General features: G+C 44.3%; 1 protein-coding gene across 1 annotated transcript in view; it reads right to left on the bottom strand.

Moving 5' to 3' along the window:
* EZR (ezrin) overlaps positions 1 to 21,680 on the bottom strand; it is a 51,195-nt gene that overhangs the window by 20,570 nt on the left and 8,945 nt on the right. The window contains 2 exon segments of the mRNA XM_040448744.1: positions 347 to 442; positions 5,098 to 5,181. Of these exon segments, the coding sequence (XP_040304678.1) occupies positions 347 to 442; positions 5,098 to 5,181 (180 nt within the window).

Here is a 21,680-nt window from a genome sequence, read left to right as displayed (position 1 = left end):
ATCTATCACAGGTTCAAACAAAGCAATAACAGGTTCTTACAAAACAGTGAATGATTCATGGTCTAGAAGATTAACAATCTCATTGGGGGAAAAAAACTAAGGTCAACTAAAAGCTAAGCAATTAACTATCATATGCTCCAATGAGTGAGCAGTAAGGAGAAATCCCAGGATCTAATTTCCAACCAATATCCCCATTTACTGGAAACCTGTAACCTTTTTTGTCTATAGAAACTTTTACACAAATAAAAAGAACAAAAAACAAAAGACAGAAGAAGGTGTTCCAGTTTCAAAGTTAGCAGAGCAGACCAAAACCCAAATATCCTGTGAATAGTTAACTCTGACTTACCTTTTTATCTAGTTTCAACCAGGTAGGAAATCCTTTATTATCCACATACTGGAGGCCAAAGTACCACACTTCCCTAAGGCCGATGGTCTTGACCACCTGCGTGAATGAGACAGAGGGGCAGAGGCTGACGTCTGGAAGGGCAGGAGGCACACGACACAGCAGGGTCGCCAGGAGAGCCAGGTGCCGGCTGCCCGGTCCCACTGCACACACCTCTCCTGTTACCAACAGAGGCTGCTCCTCCCAAAGCCATAGATGGCTTATTTTTAACATATGTTTGAGCAGATTCAGGGTTCACTTTAAATCTCAGAAAATCATTAAGACCTTGTAAACTCTTGCCCCCGCTCCTCTTACCCCACCCATGCTTTCCCAAGTAAAGACAACCAGCTGGGGTGGAGCGAGCACACACAGCCGGACCCCACCAGGGAACACCAGGGAGTGTGTGTGGCCCAGTGTGAATGCCCCATTCAGGTGTGCTCCCATGAAAAAGGGGTTGAAAGTCACTAATGTGAAGCAAAGGAGTACTTGGGTCTTCCCTGGCTGCCTGTCTCTGCTTCTCAGTGGCCCAGGCCTCTGCTTAACTGGGAACAGGGCAACAGCAGTCCCCAGAGAGGCAGGAGAAAGATGGGGGCAAACTTCCAGGGAAGGGGGGGGCAGGGGAGTTATGCTTCACACACCAAGGGATGACTAGCATTCCTTCAACCTCCAGAAATTTGGAATTCTGATATAGGAAGGTGTAATTCAACCTAGGTCATCATAAGGATTTCACATTTTAAAATTCTCCACAGCACTAGAAAAAGTCTCCTGTGGTCCACTACAGACAGAATCCCATCCTGGTTATTCTTTTGTCTTAGGAACAGAAAAGCAACTTCCTGGGGACACCTGTTACACATCATCACAACTGAGTCCCAGGGCTTTGCTGCAGTTTAAATGCTGAGTCCCATGACATACAATGCTCAGCCTCTATATAAAAAGGTTACCATTCTTCAAATGTCATAAAGGGAAAGAGACCCAAACACATGAGAAATGACAAATCAGGTATCTGGAGCATTTGCTTAAAATAAAATTGGAAATTCCAAATAGACTCCTGCTTGGGAGCGTGTCTTCTCCTCTGCTGGAGGACAAGATACTTGCTGGGGCTCCAGGAGCCTGGTCGTCACACCCCCAGGAGGGACCTGTTCCCATCCCACTCGTTCCACTCTCCCATGGGGGGAGGGGGGCAGGGCCCCATCATGGCACGATGTGGAAGAACTTGGATGGTTCTGTGCTGACTCCCAAGTCTCTTGGGAACCCTGCCTAAGTCCTGTCAGGGCAGCGAAGTGCAGGGAACGCTGATCTGAAGACCAGGTTTTCCATACCCAATCCTGCTAATTTCACACTCTCTATAAACCTCCGTCTCAGCATCTGGATATAAAACCTGCCTTGCCTTCCTCTTCGGGTGATCTCAGAACGACCTATGAAAGGTCCACAGACAGAAGCATCTGGTCTTTCCACTCCATGCACCAAACTGGAGCCTTAGCCTGGGTGCCAACCAGTGTGAGAGGATTCTGTCTGCTCCACCTCCCTTCCCACGGGGTCAGACCCCTGCTGATAGCCGCAGCCACAGCTCAGACTTCTCTTCCCCTCTGCTATGAGGCAGCCAGCCCCCTTGGCAAAGCAGATCACAGACTCCAGAACCACACTGTGGACAGAACCCTTGCACAATGAAATGCCTAACCCTGGGTACCCCGATCCGCCACACGTCTCTGTGGCATGAATCTCCTCACTCCAGGGTAACTGCCCGCAGAGTATATTTTAGAGCCTTACTTCTATTTCTATGGCTTCCCCAAAACGGCACACTTGAATTAACCTGCTTTCCTTTAGTCCATTCCAAAAACCAACCCGTAAGTCCTCCTTACAAGGGAAATCCAATATTCCTGAAAAAACACACTTCACCCTTCCCCTCGAATATCCTTGGCTTACTAAAGCAGATACGCAACACGGAAGCGGAATTTGAACAGGTGTGGAGAATATTCCTTCATTTCTGCTTCAGCAGTGTTTTACATGGCAGTTTGGAATGGAAAATGCAGGGACAAGTCTACTTGACTCCACCTCAAGTGACAGCTGAACACAGGTTGTGATGATGGAAACAAAGGGCACACAGAGTCACAGCTCTCTCACTGCCTCCGGAACCGTAGGATCTCGCCTGGCTGTGCGGTGCTGGCCTGGGAGGCCCCCCATCAAGTCAGACCCCTGGACTAGAATCCAGGCAGATCCAGCAAGAGCGCTGGGGATGGGGACGGGGACGGGGATGGGGATGGGCCGGGCCGGGCCCCACAGAAGAGACTCATGTTGCTCATGCGGTGGGAGAGAAGGCTTCGGACGAGCTTACCTCTCAAGTGTCTTTCAACCCCTTCTACTTAAGGACCATATTCTAGCGCCTGGTAGTTTGGCCCAAACCTAGAATCAGGTGGAGCAACTGAGAAAAGGACACAGACTCCAAAGGCATCGAGAAGAAAACACGCGCAGTCTGGCTGGGGTGCGGGAAGGAGCCCCGGAAAGCACCCAGGGCACCCCTGATGACCTACTCACGGGAAGGCGGGACCTTTGCAGTGTCATGTGCTGCCTTGGAAAGACACAGAAGGATAAACAAACGGATCTTCAAAAAGACAAGTGTAAGCAGGCTTATGATGCCACACAGCCAGAACCTGCCCGGGCCCTGGTGAGCACTATGACCTCAGGCAACTCTCTTCTCTAACTTCCATGTCCTTCCATGTGTCCATGTACACATAGAGTTAGTCGCTTTCCAGGTCAGCTCCAACCTCAGCACCCTCAGATTATATCGCATTTTTCTTTAGGGACACACCAAACTGAAAAGAAATTAAATGTGAACTCTGTGATCAGAGTTCTTTGTGATCCAGGTCCTCCTGTTGAAGGCAGAGTTCGGGATCTTTCTGTCTCCCACTACTTCCCTTTCTGATAACTGACTGGTGGTAGAATCTCACTACCTGTCTTGGAGGTTGGCTGAGATTCAGGCAGGAAACATGATTTGGGAACAGAGGTTCAAATGGGATGTGGCCTTGTGTTCTGTTTAGCACATAGATCTGGGGACTTGACTTTCAGGGCTGGGGAACAGTATCATCGCGCTTGAATGTGGCTGATGGGGCTAATGAGCTCTGGAACAATTTAGATACTGAATTTATCCAGACTTGGCATGCTGACTGGATTTATTAAACACGTTTTTAAAATAACCCACACCTACCGACTGAGTTCAGGGTCCATTTTTTGTATACCTATTAACCCACAGCTCCATGCCTCTGTTAAGCAGATAATCTAATAAAAATACCTGTTTTTAAACCAATGCAGGGAAAAAAACCAAACCAACGCAAACACCAAACGAGTACAATCGCTCAACATGTAGGAACATGCCGAGTTCTGTCAACGTGGCACCCTGGACCAGGAAGCGGGGGGATCCCCGAGCGGTACGCAGCTCCATCCACGCCTAGCACACGAGCGTGCGGTTAAAAACGTCCGTGGAACCGACCACCCAAGCGGAGTATTTCAGGGAGCAGGGCAGGCCTCGCTGCTCTCTCCGCTCCCTCCGCTTCCAAAGGGTCCCACGGGCAGACACGGGTGTCTTGGACACTGGCAGTGGTGTCACCGCGGACTCCTCACGCGATGTCGGAGAAGCGACACACGAACAAACAAGGCAGATGGAGGTTGGGCAGATAAACGGCTGAGGCATTGAAATTCTGTAACTAACCCCCAGTTTCCATCTCCGCTTTAGAACAGTCACTTGAGGACAGCCCCACCACTCATTTACAGACAAGGACTCTGGTACGACCCACGTTCGAACCACTGACCCAACCCACACAGGGCTCGGCTGGCTCCACTTAATTTACTTCAGGATTCGCTTTCAGAAGAAACCTTTAGGTTTTTGCCCCAAGTCCAGCCTGACCGCGAAGAGTAAATGCCTCTGTCCTTACTGGGTATGGGCAGAGCCAGGCAATGACCTCACAAGAGCAGCACAGGCAGAACGGAGGTGTCCCTGCCCACCCCATGAAGCCCAGCACACACACCAGTGCTGGCCCAGCACATGGTGGGGATGAACCTACCGGGTGCTCACTTTTGGGGACAAGGAGATATGACCAGACACAGGAGGGAGTCCCCTACACCTTCTAAATTTGCTAGAAGTCACCCACCCTCCCTCAGCTCCTGATCACCACCCACTCCAATTTCTGGGCTTAGTGCTAGGGTTCAGAACATCACTTGTCCCATCAGCAGAGCCCCTTAGCCAGGCAGGCTATAGCTCAAGGGACCTGTAAACTCATGTCTGTGCCTGTTGCCCTCCTGGAGCCCTGGCTCCGGAGCAGACTTTACTTAGCCCAGAGAAGCAGATCTTGTTCCAAAACTTGGAACTGTTCCATGGCAGAATTATCACCGCTTTCTGGGTGGCTCACTATAATCAGCGTTCTGCATCCACCTTCAGGTCTCAAGAAGAAATACACAGGGATGTGGACGTGCTCTGCCTTGCCTAGTTCACGGGCTGTGCTAATGAAGACTTCAGAGCATCCCCAAATTTCCTCTCACAGGGCTGTGAACAGGGGCTACTCGCACAGGGTGTTTACAACAGTGTGAACCCCCCGGAAGAAGGAGAAATGTTCTCCTCTACAAAAAGAGGTAAGCCGCAAGCCAATATGCTCAGCAAAATTATTCAGATCTGCAAAAAATAATTTTCTAATTAGGGATTCTCCCTCCTAAGCTCAAAGACCAACCTGATCAAAAAGCTGTTTTCCTGTTGTATTTGGCTGGATGGCAAACTCCAGCTCCGCATCCATGGTGGTAACTCGGACGTTGATCTAGAAAACAGAACGAAATGAATTACTTAACTGGGTGCTCCTTTCTTGTAATGATCTCCTGAGCCGTCGGCATAAACTCAAAGCTACTTAGCAACACGGCAAGAGTAAATTCCTCACTGACATCCATTCTCATGCTGTCATGACACACGCATGCGCACACACTCACACGCTGCGAGTGTCCACTCAGAGTGGACAGCTGCTGAGTCTCAGTGTGTGCACAGTTTGGACTCAAACGCAGGCCTCCTTTGCTTTACTAAAGCACATTCGCACTTAGGTCTAAGCTGGTTCTCTACAAAAATACCTTGATAAACATTTAACATTTCTCCGTGCACCAGCTCACACTGACCCTCACAACAGCCAAGGAAGGCACCAGTGGGCTGGCCAGCCTCCTTGAGAAGTCAGACCAAGACAGTAAGTGAAAGGAACAGAGAAGGAGAAAGCAACATACCAGAAGGTTTAGAAACATAAGAAACTGAATAGTGAAAAGAGAAACAGTCAGATGACTGATGACACATCAAAAGAGGATACTGCGCAGTAATTGAAATGTTAATTAAGATGGTAGAAACATGGAAAACTTCAGAAATGAAAGCTATGACAAGCAAAATGGCACACATCCCATCAATACAAACCTGTGAGAGCCATCCAGCAGAGGACAGAAGTACGACATGGGGACGGACAGATCACAAGACGGTCGGAGCACACGACATGGGGACGGACAGATCACAAGACGGTCGGAGCACAAGGAACTGAGGTGGGGGCGATGAGGGGCCTTAACGAGGTCTCTAACATTCCCATGGAGGGTTTGTTTAAAAAACTCATTTCAAAGTAGTTTTCAAATATATCATTCGAGAAAACTCAAATTTACCAGCATATGAAACAGACAACATACTACTTTATGTGACTGTCCTAAAGAAAAACACCACCACACAGCAAGAGTAAAGCTTAATTATCTTTTTTATTTTTTATTTATTTATGTTTTTACAAAGAGAGAGCGCAAGCGCATGTGAGCAGGAGAGACAGAGGGGCAGAGGAGGAGAGACAGAACCCCAAGCAGGCTCCACACTCAGCACAGAACCCGACGTGGGGCTCAACCCAGTGATTGCAACCTGAGCTGAAATGAAGAGTCAGACGCTCAACCAGTGCCTCATCCAGGCACCCCAGAATGCTCAATGTTAGGAAACGCTTGCTTTCACCATTTTTCGAGTGACATACGCAAGTAGCTGGATAGACGTGTACCCTAAACCCCTCCTTCCTCAGGTGTAAATATCACGGGGACAGAGCAACAGGACTAACGCTTTGCTGACAAAGGTCTAAGGAGAGCTGGCATACTACAGATGCTTAGCAGTCACCACTCTGGTTGTCTCTTTAGGAACAAAACCAGTCTTTAGGGATGTTTTTCCCCCCTAACCCTGAAGACCGATAGTGGAGAGATACTTTGATACAATCCACTGTGTCTTAAAGGTTCTCTGGTTGATAGTAAAGAGAAGGGAGGCATAAATTTTCCAGGATTTCAAGAAAAGTCTCCCTTTCAATCTCAAGTCTACAAATTAAAAAACTCGAGTTTACTGAGAAGCAAAAGGAAACATACTGTAAATTCTTCAACTATATTAAAACATAAAAACCTAAGTTTCTTTTCCTGCTGGCAATAATTTATTTTTTTAATAATCACAAAACGGCTATTATAAAGCAGAAGATAAAAGTACCTTTCTCAATTATGGTTCCAAATGCACATATTAGAGATGAAAAAGCAGCCCCAAGTCAAACATTCCAGTAGACGAATGTCGCTCCAATTACACACTCATAGGCCCACAAGGATACATCACACCCAAAACTAAGGTGGAGGCCCACAAATACGGGGTCTTCGATATGCTTTTCTGATTCACTGATTGCAAACTGATTACCAGGAATATTAAAAAAAAAAAAATGATTTTAAGGTTTAAATCAGATCTACATTTGATTCCAAGTTCACACAACTCTTTGAAAAAGCAAATATCCAGTAAAATGAGTAGTTTTACTGAGGATGGGGGTAACAGGCCAGTAGTCCGTAGAAAGTAAACTTCTTAAAAATGAAGCATGAAGAGAAGGTCTGCATAACCTCCACAAAGTACACGAACCACCACAAGGACCTGCTCTGCTGTCCACAGCTCCAACACAGCCATTCTGCCAAGTTTTAGTCGGTCTGGTCTTTCCAGAGAATTCTTTCTGTGAGGCCCAACACCCACCGGCAAGCATAAAGTGTCGTACAGAATCTCCAACAAAGACAGTGAGCCTAAACAAAGATCAGGTTAAGTTTTTCTGGCATTGCAGTAACAAATAAAATTGGGACAAATAACAGGAAACAAATAGGCTTTCCTCCATTGTTTGGTCTCCTGGCCCTGTAATTTCCAGTTCTGATTTGGGGACACAACAGAATTTTTCTTATTTTCAATCTCCCGCCCCCAAATTATAAATCAAATGAATTTTATCAACATACGTGTATATTCACATATAGCGCATGCTCTACAATATTGATAGGAGGCTGGGACGAGATATCTCAGGAACCCTAAACAACACGTGAACGAACAATACATGATGACCGGTGGCCGAGCTGCTCTGCGTCACAGGTGCGTGCTCCTGGACAAGGTCACTGCCCCGCTAGTGTTTCTCATGGGGGCATGAATGGCATTCCAGGCACAGGTGCTCGCTCTGCCAAGACTATCTCCAGTGCAGGTCTGAGCCCACCTACTAAACACAAGTGTCCCCAGTCCCTGGGACAATCTAAAAGTGCTCCCATCATTTCCAGATGCTGAGGAAACGGGAGGCAGCTACCCAGACTGAGGGCCACAGAGAGGCACTGTCTTCATCAGAAGCAGGATATAGAGCTCTGGGTTTACAAAGCCTGTTAAGATTATTTTCAATTTTATAGATCTTTGATAATGAAATACTGAAATATGGCACAAACCTGTATCCAAGTTTAAAATGAAGCACTTACTCAGATGACAAGACCATTTATATACATATTTTGATCCACTTATCCAGTACCTTTAAAAGAAATCAGACTTTAGCAATTAAGGAAACATGTCTAACCCCCAACTCTCCTTTTTGATTCTCTTTGTCTTGAGCTTCCACGGTAAGCAATTCTTTTCAGTGCTGGGATGGAAGCTGATGCTCGTATCTGCCACAGAAATAAAGTGGGCTTGTGTGGTCCTGCATGATCAATGTGAGCATGGTTCCACAAAAAAAGCCAGAGGTCCACAGTCTTAAAACATACCATCACACAAACCCAAACCGTGTGCAAACGATGGGGGAAAGAATGCATGGTTTGCAACTTTTATTGTCCTGGTAATTACCCCCAGGTTAAGTTTTTCTTATCAAAGGCAACATCTGCTGAAGGCAGCAAAATCCCATAGTAATGTGTGGGATACGTGTGTATAGACAGCATGCAGTCAGTCACTGAAAGTCTAACCCCAAAAGGCAGGGATTCTCTCAGGCTTGACACAATACTGAAAGCCTTTTAAACATTCTGCTTTGTTTAGGGGTGATGACAGTGATTCAAGTCGAGTTTTGCTCGAGTTCCCCCTCACGTGCACACAGACACACATGCCCCATGCCGTGGACGGTGTAGACGGTAGCTCAACAATTCATGTCTCCCTCCCCGTGCTACTCCAACTGAAACTAAGAAACAAAGCCATACTGAGAGTTCTAAAATGTTACAACATAGAAGGAACTAGACTTAACCAGACCCCACTACGTATAATGGGAATTCATAAATAACTTTAGATAATGGAGTTAAGTTAGCAAAAGCTTTTTAAACTCCACAGATTAAAAATAATGAGGTCTTTCTACTGCTCTATGCCATGTCATAAATTTTAGGGTAAGAGGACTTGCTTAGACACAAGTCAAGAAAACATGTTAATGAAGATGCCCCAACACATCCAAAAAAATGAGGCTCTAATGAGTATAATGCAGATTTTCCACACTGGCCATATTTAGCAGAAAAATCTTTCTTCTTTTTGCCCTAGCAGCCTAGCTTAGTGGGGAACTTGTGTTCTCATTTCAGTAAGACAGGCAAGTTTTTGATTACTAGAATATTAGTATAGGCTGCAGGTCTGTACTTGAAAGAGACAAAGGCTATAAAAACAAAAATAGGAATGAAAAGTTTTATTTCTAAAACAAGAACAAATCTGGCCAGTAAAAGTTCTTAAATCTAAGCAAAATGCCATGCATGTTTAGTTTTTATGAAATGACTGCTGTTTCACAGGTGTATGAGCCATGCCTCTTGGCTAGATAACGAATAGGTTATCTGATAGGTAATTTAACTCATAGACCTATCTTTGCCTTAGTTAATGAAGTTAATGAAAACCTAACTGTAATGCTGTCTCAGTCCTCCCTCCGCTTAATAATCTACTCCAAAAAAATTCTATTTGCTGCTCTTATGGGTTAGCTCAGCTCAAAACTGTGACACTATGTGCCAATGAACCATAGTGGTTTTATTTCACTGTTGGCGACCCACCCCAGCTAGTGGGCACATGGCATGCCCTGGAGGCTCGCTCACTGGGTGCCTACTGGGTGCCCTGGGTGCCATGGGCACTGCAGACAGAGGAGTCAGGCTTCTCTCGCCCTTCTGTCACTTACAACATGATCGATGGAGATGGGTCTCAAGTAGCGCCCATTCACAGTTACTTCCAAACGGGTCCAACTATTAGAATCCCCAGTGCAGCCTGAGTTTCTCGGCCTCAGCCCAAGAACACCGGCTGAATTTGGGGATCGCTGAAACACGGGCAAGAGAACAGCAGCCAGGGGGCCCGGGTCTGAGAGCCGGTGTTGTAGCCTCAGAGCTTCCTCCCACTGGGCCTCACACCCCGCTTTGTCTGCAAGCTGAAGTTTTGGGCTAGAAGTCCCGAGGCCCCTTCCACCTCAGAAATGCTAGGTCTGAAGCCCAACAGCGCCAGGGAGGTGCAGGAGTGCAAGGAAGGCTGGAGCTGTGAAAATAGGTGGGTTGACCTCTTAGGAAAGCTGTGTGGACGGACCAGAAAGATTGATGAGAGAAAAATAGCCAACTGTGATGCTACTAAAAGCCGGCCAGGAGATGGTTTTCATGGGCAAAAGGAAAGCTCATACCTGATGTCACATTTCCAGGAGGGAAAATGCAACTCTCTGGCTGGACACAGAGTAGTACACGTTTTATTGCTCTGATGCAACTACCTCTTTTTCGAAGAGGAGAATGTAAGTGTGTTAAACCACAATTTTTTTTTTTAAATAAACTCAATTAACAATTTACCCTATTAAAACAAAAATAAATTGGGGCACCTGGGTAGCTCAGTCAAAACGACTGATTCTTGATTTCATCTCGCATCGTGATTTCATGGTTCAGGAGTTTGAGCCCCAAGTCTGACAGAGCCTGCTTGGGCTTCTCTCTCTCTGCCCCTCCCCACCTGCTCTCTCAGAATAATAAATAAACTTAAAAAAAAAAAAAAAAGAAATCCATTGTTCCCTTTGCTCACTCCCCCAGAAAGCTGAGAAACCACAAGCACAGGCCTGACAGCAGGTAGGGGGCCAAGACCCGCTTCCCTAGGCATCCCGGCCAATCCCTGCCCAGTGGTCCACATCCTGAAGAAAGCCCCTTCCCCTCATTTGTAATATGAAGTCCTGTGACTGGAAACGTTTTATCTACGAGGGATCTCCCAACTGTAACATTCTATAACTTAAAAAACTATCTGACCGGCTTCTGACACCACCCAAGTCAGGGGCAGTGCAGTTCTGTAGAACATTATCTGACCTTCATAGAGAGACAAAGAGGTGATACAAATGGGGGGGGGGGGGGGGGGGGGGGGGGCTATCTGGAGGTCACATATGTTAAGGTGGTTTCTGTTTTCTTTTTCTTTCTTTAATGGAAAGGCTTGAGTGTCTTTGTTGTGTTAATATCTTTGGTGCAAAACCCCAGGGCAGTGTCCTAGTCAAAGTTCCCCAGGAATGTTCTACCTACAGAAGTTTCTTCCATGGAATATCCCAAAGGACTGGTATGTCTCAGAATGTACTCTGGAAAACATGATTTCTAAGTCTTCCCAGTTTATTTGATCAAAATGGTATCTAAAATGCCTTCTAGGAGTCTGAGAGGCATAAAAATGATATTGACAATGAAATATTGGATTTTACTTCTAACCCACGTATGGCTGTCATATTATCTGCCAGTTCTTTCCCTTGTTTTGGTAAATAAATCCAGTACCGCAATTTTTCCTTTGGGAAGTGCCCATTTCCTTCTGAAATACAATGAATTTGGTTTAAGATTACCTCTCTAAAAAAAAAAAAAAAGATTACCTCTCTAATCACACTTTTTACAGAATAAATTCATAGTGCACTAAAGACCAAGAAGGAAACATTCAAGACCAATCAATTCCTCTACAGCCTTTACAGGCAAGCGCTCGTTTGTCTTCTTGGGCAAGGCAGTCAGATTTCATCTTAGTTGGTGGGTGGGGGAAGAAAGTTTGCAGTGATTTTCCTACCTACTTAAGCAGGAAAACCATTTAAAATACACAGCGAAATACAAACCGTAACAGTTGAATGTTTGAATTTCAGGCAGTGGATTCAGTGATAACAGATTAATCCCTATACTATCACACCTGCATTTACTCAAAAATTAGCCTCAGTAGAACCATCCAAGCCGCCACCAAGATTACATTGAGAGCTTGACCTTTCATAATCACTTAAAAATGTCAGTGCTGTTTTCCAACATTCCAGCCTTCTTCCGAAGGTGCCACTTCAGCAACTTCTAACAGCTTTCAAATATTTGGATAAGACCTTTCAAATACTTAGAAATGCTCTGATAGGAAGTAGATACAGTAAACTTTCTCCCACAAATGGGGGAAGCAGGGAAGTAGAACAAGGAAAAATTCTCACAACAGATAATAAATGATTTATAACAGTTTTCTGAAATGCTATTTTGGTTCATGTAATTCAATAATTATAGAGACTATTGTATTTTGATTTTCATGTTGAGTCATTATGTGTTCTTTTTTAATAACAGCTTTGTTGAAATATAACTTACACACAATTCGCCCATCTAAAACATGCAATTCAGTGGTTTTCAGCAGAGTTATGCAACCAGCACCACTATCTAATTTTAGAGCATCTCATTCCCTTAAAAGAAACCTGGTGCCCATTAGCAGTCACCCCTGCCAATACTCCTTTCTCCCCAGCCCTGAGAAACACTCATCTACTTTTTGTCTCCATAGATTTCCCTGTTCTCAACAGGGCGTATAAACACTCTGCCTTCCATCACTCAGTGTAATGTTTTCGAGGTTCATCCATGATATAGCCTGTACTGGGGCTTCCCTCTTTATCGCCAAGGAACATTCCAGTGTATGGATACATCACTGCTGTCCATCCATTCACCATTTGGGACATTTGGGTTGAGTATCTTATTAACTAGCTCCATGTTGCTTTAGTGATTGCAAATATGAACTATACTGTCAGTTTGGCATTCAAAATGGTAAGAATAAAAAATCTTTAGGGGAAAATAGAGATGAAAAAAATGAATTTTTATGTGTGTACTTATTTAAAAGATTTTATTTTTAAGTAATCTCTACATCCGATGTGGGGCTTGAGACCACAACCCTGAGATCAAGAGTCACATGCTGCGCCGACTGAGCCAGCCCAGCAACTCAGAAAAATGAATTTTTAAAAACTAAAATTCAATTTAAGTTTACTGCTGTAAGTCGTAAATGAAAATATTCTATGTGCTCACAGGAAGACGGTCCAAGCTGCCAAACTGATGTGAACACAGAAGACACTCTGAATCCTACGCTCCCACACTTACTCTCTGAAGCCAGCAGTATTTCTAGCATCATGAATTCTAGTCGACTCCTTCCCCTTACACATGAGGGAAGACAACTGGGCGTTCACCACCAAGGAGAGGAGGGGAGAACCCAGGCTCTTGTTCAGGGTTCTCCCAAGTAAATCGTGTTCCTGCTCTAACTTTTAGGCAGGCGGCCGAGTCTTCTGTTCAACACTGAACTCCGATGGTGCCGGGCATGCTACAGCTACTTAACACAAACACCTCCAGAGCCCTGTTCACTGCTGCCCAAAGGACGTGACCACATCAGACATGTTGTAGGAAATCTGGTGTCCCTTGGTAATCGTTTAAGAAATACAGCCAGCTGCACCTTATAAGCTACTCCTTGGGTCCTCAGTGCTCCACAAACCTGCACACGCAAAAGACTCACCTGAAGAGCTTGTTGACACAGCTTTCCGGGCCGCGGGCCCAGAGAGTCTGACTCAGTAAGTTGGGATGGAGCCCATAAATCAACACCGCTCTACCAAACTCACAGGTGAGCCACCCCAGACAGCCACTGCTCTCAGGGCAAGAGGTTACTATCCCGAACATACAAGAAGCCACAACACCTTTTGGCCAAAGTAATGCATTTATTGCTGTTACTTATAATCCACTACGTAAAAATAACTTCACTAAATTTTCATTCATTAGAACTAAAAACAGTTACAGACCTATGCTCTCCCATCCCACATACTCATATCCCAACAGATGGACCCCCTATTTTGGTCATCTCTCTGGATCCTGATCTTTGAGATACAGATCAAGTCCTTATGAGCAATACTCCAACTCAATAAATAATCCTAACATTAGCTATGACACACAGTGGTCATTTTTCACAAACGCTAGCTAACAAATGACCAAGCTCCGCAAACTTGACCGTTAACTTAGCAAACCTTAATCGGCTTAGCGTAGAAATGCAGATGGATGAATTCAGCCAAGTCCCAAAAGCAAATGGATTTTTTTTAGCTTTTCTCCCTCTATTTCATCAGACCTTTTTAGGGGATCATGGTAATGACTACTACTTAAAAGATAACTTTTTTCTACCTAGGATATAAAATGTTTGTTTCAAATGGACATCGCTGCTCCCAGTAACACTGTTTATATAAACAACAAAATTATATAGAAGTAGTTGCCATTGAAAATCCAGTGACCGGGGGCGCCTGGGTGGCTCAGTCGGTTAAGCGTCCGACTTCAGCTCAGGTCACGATCTCTGGGCTCATGGCTCAGAGCCTGGAGCCTGCTTCCGATTCTGTGTCTCCCTCTCTCTCTGGCCCTCCCCCGTTCATGCTCTGTCTCTGTCTCAAAAATAAATAAACGTTAAAAAAAAAAAAAAAGAAAAAGAAAATCCAGTGACCATATTTTACATTTTTATAATTTCTAATAAGCATATAATTAGACGAGCCCGGCTTTTATTGAAGAAAGCCAGTCCAGAAACCACCCTGCTGTCGTATACCATTCTTTTAAGGATAGAGAGGCCAAAAGAAAAACCGGTATGTTGCTATGGGGAGGTATTTACCACAACAGCACAACACTGATGTACAGAGAGAAGACAAGTAAAATAGAAATGTGGTCCTTAAAACACGATTGTGCATCAAATGGAGCCAAGTCCGTAATGACCCGACACCAGCACCACGGTCGGTCAGAGCTGGGGGGGGCAGCAGTCCCTCCTGAAATGTTCCCACCACCAGCAGAACCACATGTCACCACACGCCCAAAGCAGGCTGGGCTCAAAGTTTAAAATTCCAGAGATACATGTTTAGTGCTAGCTCTTAACACCAGACCTTCAGAGAAGATGGAAAAAGCAGTATAAATACATTTTACTAAATAACACTAACAGCAAACCTGTAAATCAACGGATAATGACTCAAAATACTGCTATTCCTTTCTTTTGAGCTCCTGTGTATCTTACATTTAAATTATACCCAATCACATCATTTTATATGTTCTTCTATTTCAAGATTAAAGAAACTGAGTAGCAGTGAACAAATTGGTTGATTGCGGCAGGAACGTTTTCAGATGCCAAAGAGAACCGGTCAACCACCTTTGCAAATGTAGAGGCTGGATTATAACAAAAATGGTCAGGGATTTCAGTAAAAATTCTTCTATGCATCATCGTTTTATCTGCAGCACAACAAACCATTGAAGACAGAAGGGCAGAATAGATATAAAACCCATGTTCTGATAGTTTTCAAATAGTTATACAAAACTAGGACAACATACTGGTCTTTTCCAGTCTTTTATTGCCTCGTAACAGGAATAATAAAATCATCAAATGTTAAGGCTGACCAAGAGTCCATTTTGACAGCTCTAATAACCAATATACAGCACTTCTACAGAGGTCAAAGTGCTGATCCTCGGTTCTCAGTAATTCCTGGAACCTTCCCAGGAACCATGGGCGGGTGGTTCCACTATTCCTGAGAATAGGAAGCACTGAAAGTCACGGAGAAGGACTGGGCGATGCTGCTGATGGCTGTCCTCCCGTCTCATGGTGCCCATCACGGGGCTCCAGATACTCCATTCCTGGTGATGGTAGTCACTTCCCCTGGACAATTCAAGCTTGGCTACATGTGAGCTGATGCTAGCAGTTCATGGGAGCCTGAGAATGTCCCATTGGGAGGGAGTATCTATCAAGAAACCAAATTAACCTGCCACAATCTAGTACCTCAGGATGGGCCACTATCCTTCTGGATTAAAGCAATCCTGTGCCCTCCCCTCCTATTCCTTCTAGACGGGAGTGTAAAAAAAAGCAGTGGTCGGTTAACATCTGCCCAGGTGCTAATTACTAATGAAAAGTAAGGTCACAATCACAGAGTTCAATGACAAATAGCCAGCTCAACTCCATTATCAACCAAGTAGCTGTAAGTAGAGTTTCTCAGTTCAGGTTAAGCACAGTCCTTAGTATTAGGGAATGGGAGTTTAAATTTTAACCTGGATGGGGTGCCTGGGTGGCTCAGCAGGTTAAGCGTCTGACTTCAGCTCACGTCATGATCTCACGGCTTGAGTTTGAGCCCCACATCAGGTTCTCTGTCAGCGAAGAGCCCATTTCACACCCTCCGTCCCCACCCCCCTCTGCGTGCACGTGTGCGCACACTCTCTAAAAAGTACCCAGCCCCTCTGCGTGCACGTGTGCGCACACTCTCTAAAAAGTAAACACTTAAAAATATCTTTTTGACCATGGAAATACAGGGGTGGGAAGCAGCCAGGCCCCTGCTTCCTACCCCAAGAGCGTTTTGACACCATGCGGGGGCACCAACATCATTTTAGCTAAGAATTCGATATCACTTAAGGAATTTTGAGGGTAACTTAATCATAATAAGAGTTAACACTATCTACCCTTTACCTCCTTTCTTAACTTTAGAAACGTCAAATTTTTAATGTGCAGTGGACAATAGGGCAGAGTGTTAACATGACAGCTGGATCTTAGGATTTCCAAAGAACTTTCGTGTTTCAGGTATCTCTACACGTTATATTTTATACCATATTTTTATGTTACATAAATGCATACATTATAAGTGGAACAACAAAAGTAGTGACAAGGTAAAACTATCTTGTAGGGAGATTCTAAATGGGTACTGCTTGGTGAGAGGTGAAAAGTTATCCTTGTCCAACTACTTTCTTTGAAAGGCTGAGGAAACTGAGGCCCAGAAAAGTGTATGCAACTTCCTCAACTTCTGATAATCAGCTACTAAAAATACTTACTTGTATCTATGGGGCTTCTAAATGTTATTGCTAAAGTTGTATCTTTCAATAACTCAATCGTTTTCAATTCTGAAAAGTTCATATTTCCAAATTCCAGGATAAAATTATGTAAAATTATAGATATACAAAAAGGAAGAGCCCAGATCAACCATCGCATAATTTCAAGAGCACGTAATGAAACCCCAAGTCTTTCTAAATGGCTCCTTTTGCTTCTGAAAATAAGCCACTTCCTGCCCCCAGACCCACTTCCTGTCAAGCAGAGCTGCAATACAAAAAGCAGACAAACCAGTCTTGTTTGTACTCATTATAACCAGAGAAAATCACAACCTTAGAGCTAGAAGGGAACTTTCTGAGCAGCCCCACTAAAAAGAAGGTCAGTTCCCACTACTTGAAAACTGAGCTGGGAACATTTCGTGCTCCCCTCTGTTCATGGGCTCAGGCACCGCTTCTAGAAGGAGGAAACAGAGGCAGGAAGACACTGCTTTCCAGACATGTGACAAAATGAAAGGATCGTCCCTCTCACCCAAGTTCCAATGACCTGTGCTGCAGAGGAATACTGGTGGACATTTTCTTATCAGCTTGAGGGCACATAAAACTCATTTTCCTGATGCCTACTAGCTGTGCGTTTTAAATTTATTTTTGAGACAGAGAGAGACAGAGCATGAACAGGGGAGGGGCAGAGAGAGAGGGAGACACAGAATCCGAAACAGGCTCCAGGCTCTGAGCTGTCAGCACAGAGCCCGACGCGGGGCTCGAACTCACGGACCGCGAGATCATGACCTGAGCCGAAGTCGGACGCTTAACCGACTGAGCCACCCAGGTGCCCATAGCTGTGCGTTTTAAAGAACCTTTTTTTGTGAGAGTCTGTAAGTAGGAATGACATACACTGTGTGTGTAGATTTAATATGGGCACTAAACTAGCTACAATGCTTGGACACCTGACCTAGGAAAGGGGAGGCAATGATCAAAGAATGTCACGTTCCACAAAAGAAACTCTTTCCAGAAACACAGATGCTGTCTACATCCTTTTCTCCCCACTCAAAGGTCACTTTCTCTTTACCTAATAAGCTTGTGAAGTCTTGATTCTGTAACACGTGATTTCAGTTTTGCTAGATGTGTCATACATACTTCAGCATCAATTTAGTCCACTGAAAAGGGAGGTTAATTATATCCACAAACTGAGGATCCCATAAAAGAAGAGAAGGGCCAGGGCCAGGATGGCCACCAGTTGCTGCAATGATTTTTAATTCTAGGCTCATAAAATACAGGAAATTAAAGGCCTATAGATTAAACTTCACTACCCCCCTGGAATGTTTTCTCTGTAAAGTTACAAGTCTCTGAAGGGTTTCTCCTATCTAATCTACTGGGGAGGGGGTGTGATGTGGGGGGGAAGCCTATGAAAAAATAGAAATGTCCAAGCAGAATTCTTTTCACTAACCTGTTGTTTTAGGCAAGGACATAAAAGACAAATTGTACTTAAATCTTGTGCCATTTCTTTGACAGATCTTTGCCCCTGCTTAAGATCCCATGTGCAGTAGTCTGGATGGCTCAGTCGGTTAAGCATGCAACTCTTGATCTTGAGTTTGTGAGTTCAAGCCCCATGCTGGGTGTAAAGAGTATTTCAAAAATAAAAAGTGTTAAAGCCATATATGCCATAATATTTTGGGGTACAGAACATTTCCCTTGTAAGAAGCTTAGGCAAAATACATTTGAACTTGACCAAGAAGCCCTTACTTTTGACATCTTCAAAAACAGAGAGCAAGACCCCATTAGCTTTTTTAAAACTCCATATGAAATCAGTAACCTTACAAAATTTGCCTGCATAAGCACATTTCAACCAAACTTACTTTAAACGGCCCAGTGTTTCTGAAATTACACTAAGTGTCGGGGAAAAACAAAAACAAAAGCCTTCAATTTATACTTGGTCACAATCTGGTCTGTCAGGTCCAAGATGGATTATGTCTATGCACATAACTAGTGGAGGGGAAGGGGGCGGGGGAGGTCTGTGCTGCTTTGTCCGGCCCCTACCCCTACCCATGGTCCCAGTGCTCCAAAACCCTGCCCCGGAATGCCCCACGCTTTACGCTCACTTCCAATTTTCAGCTGCGCAAATGCTGCCATTGAGACAATGACCTATTTCCAGCCAGGGCTCAGAACACAGCACAACCCACCCCCACCCCCACCCCCAAGATTGTGGGAATACAGAGTAACTGGAACTAGCTGGGAACAAACACTTCTGTGTGTTTTCAAATCAACTGCAATGTTGACTGGAGGTCCCCCTTGAATAAAATATGTATGTGGGAGGTTAGAGGGTCCAGATGGGGTTAGGTCAGTCACTCATCTGATCAGAACACCCAAGGTCTCCCAAGAAACCGCATCCACTCGGGGGTCTGTAGAGAGCCGCTCAGCAGGACCCGCCTGGGACTCCAGATCCCAGGGCAGAGACATCCCTTCCTGCTTGCCCTCCAACCACTCCAGCGTTTGGCGGTTTGTAAAAGTGACAGCATCTTTCCCTTTCACCCCTATGTGCTTTTAAAAAACAAACTTTACTTTGGAAAATCTGAAACATTCACAAAAATAGAACAGTACAAGGACTCCCCCCTCCCCTCATGTACTGTCTGTCACCCAGCTGGATGCCATTAACTTTCTAACATTCTCGATTCAAATATTCTTCCAGTTTAAGATAAAAAAAATTTTTTTTTTGCTGGCATTTTTTAGGCTGCCACAGGATCATTTCAATCGTAAAAGCTTCAGTACGTAGCTCTAAAGGACTCTGAGTACATACATGTGTGTATATGTGTTACCCACCAGACCACTATCACTTCCAACATAATTCAAAACTATTCCTTAATATTTAAAATTCAGTTAATATTCAATTATCCATTGTCTCAAAAACTTTTTACAGTTGAATTCCTCGAATTGTGTCATGCACTCTGCAGCCTTGTCATCATACTGTATTTCCAAGCTGCCCTGTTTGGTCAGTTTCTTAACAAACATCCAGTTTTCCCCACCCTATCTCCCCATCTAAGTCCCACTTATGTAAGCAGATACTTGAAAAGAAGCAACATCCGTAATTATTTAACCAAGGCAATGAAACACCTTAACAAGAACACTACACTAATATACATAACGTATTTTCATAAAGAGGTGGTTCCAAAATAATATTTATGTTCTAAGCTTTTACCAAGTGATCTGCAGTTCAATTTTCTCTTTAAAAACATAATAACCATGGCTGGCTCTCCCTCTAAGACATATCTTACAAGAAACCTATGGATGCAGTAATGGTGCAAAAGTCCAAATATTATTCAAAAAGAAATTAATTTTCCCTGAACCTCAATGCCTGAGAAATGATGGAAGAATCTACAGGGGCATGGCAAATGAGGACATGCTTATCATCAAACCTACTTGAAAACAAGTTCTTAGAGAAGTATCTTGGCTCACTGCCCAATGCAAGAGTGATTTACCAAACAACAACAAAACAGACAAAAACAAACCACACTCTGCCCAGTCGTTTTAACTGGTCACCCAACAAAGAGTCAGTGAGAGAAGAAAAGCACCTCTGCCTCTCGGCAAAGCCTGGATGAAAACCAACAGCAGTGCTATCACTCCCTGACTTTATGTTAGAGGTTTGGAAGCAGGGATTTTCTTAATATTTTTGAGAGCGCACACCAGAGGGGGTGGGGCAAAGAAGGGGCAGAGGATTCAAATCGGGCTCTGCTGACAGCACAGAACCCAACGTGGGGCTTGAATCCAGGCAACCATGAGATCATGACCTGAGCCAAAGTCAGAGGCTTCAACGACCGAGCCACCCAGGCGCCCCTGGAAGCAGGGATTTTCCCCTTTTTGTTCATCAGTGTATCCCTAGGAGCTAAGAACCTGGCACATAGTAGGTGCTCCACTTGTTAATGAACAAGTAGAGGTTACAGAAGGGGGGAGGGGGGTGATGTTCATTGTAGCAAAAGGAAAATATATTGCATTATTAGGCTAAGTCAGAAAAAGAATGCCCATCATGAGTTACAAAAGCTTTTAATCAGATTAGAATTTAGTAGTTAAAGTAGAGTTCCTCTGCCATTTACTCTGCTCTCTATGGTGAGAAGAGACGGTGCCCGGGTGCCAGGCACGAGGCCAGAAGCTTCCGGTGCTAGGCTCTCCGGTCCTGCCTCATCAGAACCTAGGAGGTAGGTCCCTGGATCATGTCTCACAGGTGAGGGGGCAGGGCACAGGGAGGTTGACAAGCTCACCACAGAACACCCTGTCAGAGGCAGGCATGTTTATCTAGTCGGTCAGCCAATAAAGTAGGAATTTAAAGTTTGTTCTTGAAGCAGGTAACAATGCCTTTTCTTTTTTTTAAGCCACTTTGCATCTTGCTTCGTGGCCAGGAAAGAAAAAACACAAAAAATAAAAAACACCCCCCACTTCAAGTATCTAACATTGTTATAGATAGAACTAAGTTCTATTAAGTAAAATAAAGTGGGCTAAAGGGTGGACAGTGAGAAGGTTCTATTTTAGAGTGGTCTAAATTAGGGATTGAATTAGAAAACCATCTATAGTCAGAAATTCACATAGGCGATAGTAATTTCAAAAGTTAATTTCAAACTGTCAGTGATAAAAAAAGCAATTCATTTATAGAATATCCTGCTTTCAACTCAAATATCAGATACAAATTGTGTTCTTTTAGTATATGCCAGAAATCTGTCATTATACAATGGCTTAGCAAGTGTGACATAAGATACTAGCACTTTCTCCACAGAACAAAAGACCTGTTGGGGGACCAGCCTTGTTTAAAGTATTACCTCAACACCAACCATGCCTGCTTCTAGGCGATGACAGCTTTCCCAATACTTGTCCAGGCACAGAGCCTGTGATACACCTAATACTGGCTAAGAAAACAGATTACTTGCTCTTTGAGAAGAAATTTTTAAAAACTGGAATAATTGGTGTGGGTCTGCTTCAAAATATTAGCTTAGTCGTAAAATATATACAAGGATAA

The sequence above is a fragment of the Herpailurus yagouaroundi genome, unplaced genomic scaffold (assembly GCF_014898765.1).
Source record: "Herpailurus yagouaroundi ecotype Mexico unplaced genomic scaffold, PumYag 198, whole genome shotgun sequence".
NCBI lineage: Eukaryota > Metazoa > Chordata > Mammalia > Carnivora > Felidae > Herpailurus > Herpailurus yagouaroundi.
Note: the sequence above shows the minus strand (reverse complement) of the source record. Positions and strands in the feature narration are given on the sequence as shown.